At 44.3% G+C, this 8,194-nt stretch overlaps 1 protein-coding gene across 1 annotated transcript; it reads left to right on the forward strand.

Moving 5' to 3' along the window:
• The first annotated feature begins 4,574 nt into the window (after positions 1–4,574).
• LOC139831420 (uncharacterized) lies at positions 4,575–5,108 on the forward strand. The gene is made up of 2 exons (XM_071820692.1): positions 4,575–4,920; positions 5,014–5,108. The coding sequence occupies exons 1-2, from the start codon at positions 4,575–4,577 to the stop codon at positions 5,106–5,108; spliced, it is 441 nt and encodes a 146-aa protein (XP_071676793.1).
• The last annotated feature ends 3,086 nt before the right edge of the window (positions 5,109–8,194 follow it).

An 8,194-nucleotide genomic window follows, 5' to 3' on the forward strand; every position in this document is an offset into this window, starting at 1 on the left:
ACTTTCATCAAATAGTTTTCAGGAACAATCCAATCAAAATTCTTTTCTAAGGCTTCATTCATTCCTACTAGTCAGGGTGGGCATTCGGTTTTAACCGAAATTTCGGTTCGGTTTTTGCGATTTTTGAATAAATTCGGTTTTCAAAAATGGTAACCGAAATTGGCATGAAAATTTAGGAAACCGAAGATTCAGTTAACCGACAAATTCGGTTCGGTTTTCGGTTAAAACTGAATGAACCTACTCACTTGAACAAATAGTAGGCATCACCAAAGAAAGCAAATAGTGATTGACATATCAACACAAAAAGCATCAACTTTCGCAAGAAATCGACAAATGAGCACCAATCGTGGAGGGATGCTATTTGGTAGGCTGCGGCACTCGTGGTACAGGTGCATCACTCGTGAGCGATTAGGCTCAGTTCTTTTGGCGGCTTCTTCGAGAAGCTGTCCTCCCCCCAGCTTCCTGGGGAAGCCGCCCCTAAAATTTAGGAAGGCTTCTGAAATGGTCTAGCCTAGACTAGTCCGAAAGCCTCCCTAAATTTTGTGGGCAGCTTCTCCAGGAAGCTGGGAGGAGGGCAGCTTCTTGGAGAAGCCGCCAAAAGAACTGAGCCTAAAAGGGGTAGCTAAGACTTCGAGCGACGTGTTCTATTGTGCAGGCTTCACGCTATATTCAGAAAAAGTAGTACATCAAAGACCAAAGTCATACACTGAATGAACATTTTTGGAACATCAAACGCAATTGGGTTTCTATGGAATGATCGGTTTATGCACAAATTGATGGTAGGTTACTCAATTCGGTCTATTTGATTTTGTTCGGTTGGTGGGGCTAAAAACCGAATTCTACCAAATTTAATTCGGTTAGTATAAATGGAAACCGAAAAAATAGCGGTTAATGGAAAAAACCGAGATTTTGGTTAGTTCGGTTTCGGCTTCGGTTCGGTTTTCGGTTTCACGGTTTTTATGCCCACCCTGACCTACTAGTTTGAAAGGTATTGGTATTTTGAATTCCTCTTTATCAGGTTCGGTTTTGTCTATCTTTCCAAGTGTACCAATAACATCTACACATGAGCCTAGCATCTTAATCCTATCAAAGACTTACCTAGCTTCTATAAGAACATCTTTAAATTCTTTAAGCAAAGTTTTTAGGATATAAATTTTCTTTTCATCATCCTCAACTTCGTGTAGTTTAAGAAACATTTGCTACATTATGGGGTTAAGGTTAACAAACCTAGCTTCCAAAATTTGAACTAAATAAGATGCAGCAGTTTCATAATTAGGAGCAAGTACTAAGGATCTTTCCTCAATATCTTTGTGCTTACTAACATCATTAAAAATATATTCAGTGTTATCTCTCCCAATTATAGAACCACTACCTATCGATAGGTCTTTCAGAATATACTTAAGAATCAACATAATGAGCTAAAAATAAAGCAACAAAATAACTACTATAAAAGAAACTACTTTTTTGTGTGTTTTTGATATAATGAAGCAAACAAGATAAAGTAAAATAAACTAAGCAAAACTATAACAAACTAAAGAGATTGGAGATGAGAGTCTCTCCTTGCAGAAATCTTCTTTCTCCCCGGCAACGGTGCCCGCAAAAGTAGCTTGATGAGCAAAGATTGCACACCGTTGGGGAGCCCCAAGATGAAGGTATGATGAACATAGTTGCCAGTTTTTCCTCAGTAAGAAACTAAGGTTTAATCGACTAGTAGGAGAAAAGCGTGACTTCTGAAGGTGTTGCTACCTGACTATTGGCAGGGCGCACTATCGGCGTCAGCAACAACGTGGAACTTGCACACAACATAACCAAAATACTTTGCCCCAACATTACAGTGAGGTTGTCAATCTCACCGGTTTTGCTGAAAACAAAGGATTAACCATATAGTGTGGAAAGAGATATTTGTTTGCAGTGGAATTAAAGAGAACAGTGCTTGCAGTAAGTAAACGGAATAAGATGATTGTATCAGCGAAAAGAAAGGAACAGTGTCCACAGTTCACTAAAGGCGTCTCTCCATAAAGATAAATAACATGGTGGGTGAACAAATTACAGCTGGACAATTGACAGAATAAAGACCATACATGACAAGATGATTACTATAAGATTCGTTTGGGCATTACAATATAATACATAGACCGTAATCCAACTGCGCCTATGACAAATAATCCACCTCCCGATGATCGTTCGAACCCCTTCCAGTATTAAGTTGCAAGCAACAGATTATCGCATTAAGCAATATGTGTAAAGTAAAAAATAGAATTACCCTTAGATAAACATTGTTGTTTTCTCCCTAGTAGCAACAACACATCTACCTTAGAAGTTATTGTCACTCTTTCAGAAAACTAGAGGCATGAACCCACTATCGAGCATAAATACTCCCTTTTGAAGTCACAAGCACATACTTGGTCAGAGCATCTACTAGCAACGAGTGAATAGCATAAAACCACCACTTTGATAGTGAAATTTACCATATACCACCACTTTACGTTTGCGCGACAAAAAATCACCAGATTTTGCTCAGTTTTTTGCGGAATACGCTAAACGCGAATTGACACGAAATCTGACTAGTCAGGGCCGAGGTGGCATCACAGTTAGTGAACATGCTGACATGGATCTTGGTCCCACCTGTCAGGCAACATTAAAAAATAGAAGTATGGAAAATAAAAAAATGGAGAGATCATCTCCTTGCCGTCCCAACCCGACCGTCCTCTTCATGCCGCCGCCGCGAGCTTCTCCGACCAGGCCACCGCCGGGAGCTTCTCCGGCCAGGCCGGCTCAACTCACCGCCACGCCCCCTCCCTCCCCGCCTCCTTTTCTTCCTTTTCCCGAAGGGGGCTGCCGCCCGCCCACCCGCTCGCGGCCGTCTGCTGCCCGCCCCCTGCAGCGCCAGCGCCGCCGTGCCGCCGTGCTTAACCGCCGTTGCCGCCCCCCTACAGCGCCCGCTTCGCCACACCGCCGTGCTTGACCACTGCTGCCACCCCCTGCAGCGACCGCGCCGCCGTGCTTGACCACTGCTACCGTCCCTGTAGCGCCCGCACCACAGTCCCCTGTAGCGCCAGCCGTCGCCCCGCAGCGGTCGCGCCGCCATGCCCGAGCAGCGCTGCCGCCTACTCCGCTCGCGCCACCGGCCCCTGCTTCGTAGCTGCGCGCCGCCGGCCCTGCTCCGCAGCCGCGCGCCACCGGAGCCTCACCGGAGTTGGGCGGCAGGGGCCAGTTTCTTTTAATTTATTCTCACATTTGTTTTTTTAGGATTTTAGGATTTTTTTAATTGAGCTGACATGTGGGACTTAGTCCACATCACCAAATTATGCCACCTTAGCCCTGACTAGTAGGCCCAACTGGTTAGATTTCCTGTCAATTCGCGTTCAATTCGTATTTAGCGCATTCCGCAAAAAAATGAGCAAAATCTGGTGGTTTTTTGTCGCACAAACGTAAGGTGGTGGTATATGGTAAATTTCACCATCAAATTGGTGGTTTTATGCTGTTCACTCACTAGCAACGAAGAACATGCAATATCACAAATAACATATGTCAAATATATAATTGATCTCAACATAGTATCCATATTCATCGAATCCTAGCAAACACAACATGTAGTATTATATAATTATTATCTTGATCATGATAGGCAGCTCACAAGATCTAAACATGGGGCACAAATTGGAGAATACAACCATCTAGCTACTGCTATGGACCCATAGTCCAGGGATAAACTACTCACGCATCACTTCACAGGCGTTCATGGCGATGTAGAGGCCTTCGGTGATGATCTCCCTCTCCGGCAGGGTGCCGAGAAGAGCTTCAGAACCCTCCCGAGTTAGGGTCAGTGTTGGCGGCCATGGCATAACTTTTTGTGGATGGAGGCTAGGGTGTTTAGGGTTTTTCCGAGATCTTGAATAAATAGGCGGAAGGGCGAGGTCAGTGGAGGCCTCAGGGGCCCACACCACCACTTGGCGCGGCAAATGGTGGGGCCGCGCCTAGGGCTGGTCTGGCCGCCCCGTGGCGCCCCTCCGTCTCTCCTCTGGACTCCGTCTTCATTTTGATAAAATAGGCACTTCGGCTTTTGTTTCGTCCAATTCCGAGAATATTTCCTGTACAACTTTTCTAAACTACAAAACAACAGAAAATAGGGAACTAGCACTGTGGCACTTATCATTAGGTTAGTGTCAGAAAATGTATAAAAGTGAAACAAAGTGTAAACAAATCGTATAGAAATTGGTGTAAAACAAGTATGGAGCATCAAAAATTATAGATACGTTTGCAACGTATCACGGGCCAGCCCTGTCGATGACAAAAACAAAAAAAAATTCCTCCTTCACCTCGCGACCACCTCCCATCCCTGATGTTGCCGCCGCAAAAACCCCTCGCCGCGACGGTCCATTGTTGTTGGTAGGAACCCACTCCACGGCCGCATACAATCTGCCACAACCCTCGCCACCTCGCCGCCCCTTCCCACCGTCGTCGTTCACCCGCTCCCGCCACCACTGCTACCTCCATCCCCACCATGCTCACACATTGCACGCGAGGTGTTCGGCTATTTTCCAAGGCGATGGACTCCGAAAAACGAGGACGTCATGTCCACGCTCATGGACGAGGAGCTCGCTGTCGCGGATGCTACCAGGGATGTCGCTGGATACGATGAACATCTGGCTATCCTCATCTGCCTATTGGCCATGATCGTTGAGGAGGACAAGCCGATCATTGGTGACTCCGTGCCGGGGTGGCGAAAGAGCAAGCCAAGGCAGAGGATGGAAGGCTACTGCATGCTCTACACCGACTACTTCGCCAACGATCCATTGCATGGTGATGCCATATTCCACCATCGTTTTCGGATGGGTAGGAAGCTCTTCCTGAAAATAGTAGATAATTTGAGGGAGATCGACTACTTCAAATTCAAGAGAGACGTCTTCGACGAGCATGGTTTCTTGAAAATTTAGAAATGCACGGTGGCTCTTCGTATGCTTGCCTATGGAATTGTAGGTGATACACATGATGACTATCTGTGCATGGCAGACTCCACGACCATTGATTGCATGTACAGATTATGCAGGGCAATTGTGGCGGTGTTTGGAAAGACCTATCTATGCACACCAAATGTGGCAGACTGATACGCGTACAGCACGCGTCCGTTGGGAACCCCAAGAGGAAGGTGTGATGCGTACAGCGGCAAGTTTTCCCTCAGTAAGAAACCAAGGTTTATCGAACCAGTAGGAGCCAAGAAGCACGTTAAAGGTTGATGGCGGCGAGATGTAGTGCGGCGCAACACCAGGGATTCCGGCGCCAACGTGGAACCTGCACAACACAACCAAAGTACTTTGCCCCAACGAAACAGTGAGGTTGTCAATCTCACCGGCTTGCTGTAACAAAGGATCAGATGTATAGTGTGGATGATGATTGTTTGCAGAGAATAGTAGAACAATTGCAGTAGATTGTATTTCAGATGTAAAGAATGGACCGGGGTCCACAGTTCACTAGAGGTGTCTCTCCCATAAGATAAATAGCATGTTGGGTGAACAAATTACAGTTGGGCAATTGACAAATAGAGAGGGCATGACCATGCACATACATGATATGATGAGTATTGTGAGATTTAATTGGGCATTACGACAAAGTACATAGACCGCTATCCAGCATGCATCTATGCCTAAAAAGTCCACCTTCAGGTTATCATCCGAACCCCTTCCAGTATTAAGTTGAAAACAACAGACAATTGCATTAAGTATGGTGCGTAATGTAATCAATAACTACATCCTCGGACATAGCATCAATGTTTTATCCCTAGTGGCAACAGTACATCCATAACCTTAGAGGTTTCTGTCACTCCCAGTTCACGGAGACATGAACCCACTATCGAGCATAAATACTCCCTCTTGGAGTTAAGAGTAAAAACTTGGCCAGAGCCTCTACTAATAACGGAGAGCATGCAAGATCATAAACAACACATAGATATAAATTGATAATCAACATAACATAGTATTCTCTATTCATCGGATCCCAACAAACACAACATATAGCATTACAGATAGATGATCTTGATCATGTTCGGCAGCTCACAAGATTCGACAATGAAGCACATAAGGAGAAGACAACCATCTAGCTACTGCTATGGACCCATAGTCCAGGGGTAGACTACTCACCCATCACTCCGGAGGCGACCATGGCGGCGTAGAGTCCTCCGGGAGATGAATCCCCTCTCCGGCAGGGTGCCGGAGGCGATCTCCTGAATCCCCCGAGATGGGATTGGCGGCGGCGGCGTCTTTGGAAGGTTTTCCGTATCGTGGCTCTCGGTACTGGGGGTTTCGCGACGAAGGCTATTTGTAGGCGGAAGGGCAGGTCAAGGGGCGTCATGAGGGGCCCACACAGTAGGTCGGCGCGGCCAAGACCTGGGCCGCGCCGCCCTAGCGTGGCGCCGCCTCGTGGCCCCACTTCGTTAGCTCTCCGGTCTTCTGGAAGCTTCGTGTGAAAATAGGCCCCTGGGCGTTGATTTCGTCCAATTCCGAGAATATTTCCTTACTAGGATTTCTGAAACCAAAAACAGCAGAAAACAACAACTGGCTCTTAGGCATCTCGTTAATAGGTTAGTTCTAGAAAATGCATAAATATGATATAAAGTATGCATAAAACATGTAGATATCATCAATAATGTGGCATGGAACATAAGAAATTATCGATACGTCGGAGACGTAGCAGCATCCCCAAGCTTAGTTTCTGCTCGTCCCGAGCAGGTAAACGATAACAAAGATAATTTCTGGAGTGACATGCCATCATAATCTTGATCATACTATTGTAAGCATATGTAATGAATGCAGCGATCAAAACAATGTAAATGACATGAGTAAACAAATGAATCATATAGCAAAGACTTTTCATGAATAGTACTTCAAGACAAGCATCAACAAGTCTTGCATAAGAGTTAACTCATAAAGCAATAATTCAAAGTAGAGGTATTGAAGCAACACAAAGGAAGATGAAGTTTCAGCGGTTGCTTTCAACTTATAACATGTATATCTCATGGATAGTTGTCAATGCAAAGTAATATAACAAGTGCAATATGCAAGTTTGTAGGAATCAATGCACAGTTCACACAAGTGTTTGCTTCTTGAGGTGGAGAGAAATAGGTGAACTGGCTCAACAATAAAAGTAAAAGAATGGCCCTTCGCAGAGGGAAGCATTGATTGCTATATTTGTGCTAGAGCTTTGATTTTGAAAACAAGAAACAATTTTGTCAACGGTAGTCATAAAGCATATGTATCATGTAAATTATATCCTACAAGTTGCAAGCCTCATGCATAGTATACTAATAGTGCCCGCACCTTGTTCTAATTAGCTCGGATTACCTGGATTATCATCGCAATACATATGTTTTAACCAAGTGTCACAAAGGGGTACCTCTATGCCGCCTGTACAAAGGTCTAAGGAGAAAGCTCGCATTGGATTTCTCGCTATTGATTATTCTCAACTTAGACATCCATACCGGGACAACATAGACAACAGATAATGGACTCCTCTTTAATGCTTAAGCATTCAACAATTATTAATTTTCTCATATGAGATTGAGGATATTTGTCCAAAACTGAAACTTCCACCATTGATCATGGCTTTAGTTAGCGACCCAATGTTCTTCTCTAACATTATGCATGCTCTAACCATTCTAGTGGTAAATCTCCCTTACTTCAGACAAGACGGACATGCATAGCAACTCACATGATATTCAACAAAGAGTAGTTGATGGCGTCCCCAGGAACATGGTTATCGCACAACAAGCAACTTAATAAGAGATAAAGTGCATAAGTACATATTCAATATCACAATAGTTTTTAGGCTATTTGTCCCATGAGCTATATATTGCAAAGGTAGAGGATTGAAATTTTAAAGGTAGCACTCAAGCAATTTACTTTGGAATGGCGGAGAAATACCATGTAGTAGGTAGGTATGGTGGACACAAATGGCATAGTGGTTGGCTCAAGTATTTTGGATGCATGAGAAGTATTCCCTCTCGATACAAGGTTTAGGCTAGCAAGGCTATTTGAAACAAACACAAGGATGAAGCGGTGCAGCAAAACTCACATAAAAGACATATTGTAAACATTATAAGACTCTACACCGTCTTCCTTGTTGTTCAAACTCAATACTAGAAATTATCTAGACCTTAGAGAGACCAATTATGCAAACCAAATTTTAGCATGCTCTATGT

Source organism: Lolium perenne, chromosome 5 (genome assembly GCF_019359855.2).
Source record: "Lolium perenne isolate Kyuss_39 chromosome 5, Kyuss_2.0, whole genome shotgun sequence".
In the NCBI taxonomy this organism is placed as follows: Eukaryota; Viridiplantae; Streptophyta; class Magnoliopsida; order Poales; family Poaceae; genus Lolium; species Lolium perenne.

What these genes read in the sequence shown, in the direction of transcription:
- LOC139831420 (XM_071820692.1), top strand. Translation starts at nt 4,575, where the DNA reads ATGTCCACGCTCATGGACGAGGAGCTCGCTGTCGCGGATGCTACCAGG. An exon ending in AGACGTCTTCGACGAGCATG is followed by an intron (nt 4,921 to 5,013) that starts GTTTCTTGAAAA and finishes TGTGCATGGCAG; the next exon opens with ACTCCACGACCATTGATTGC.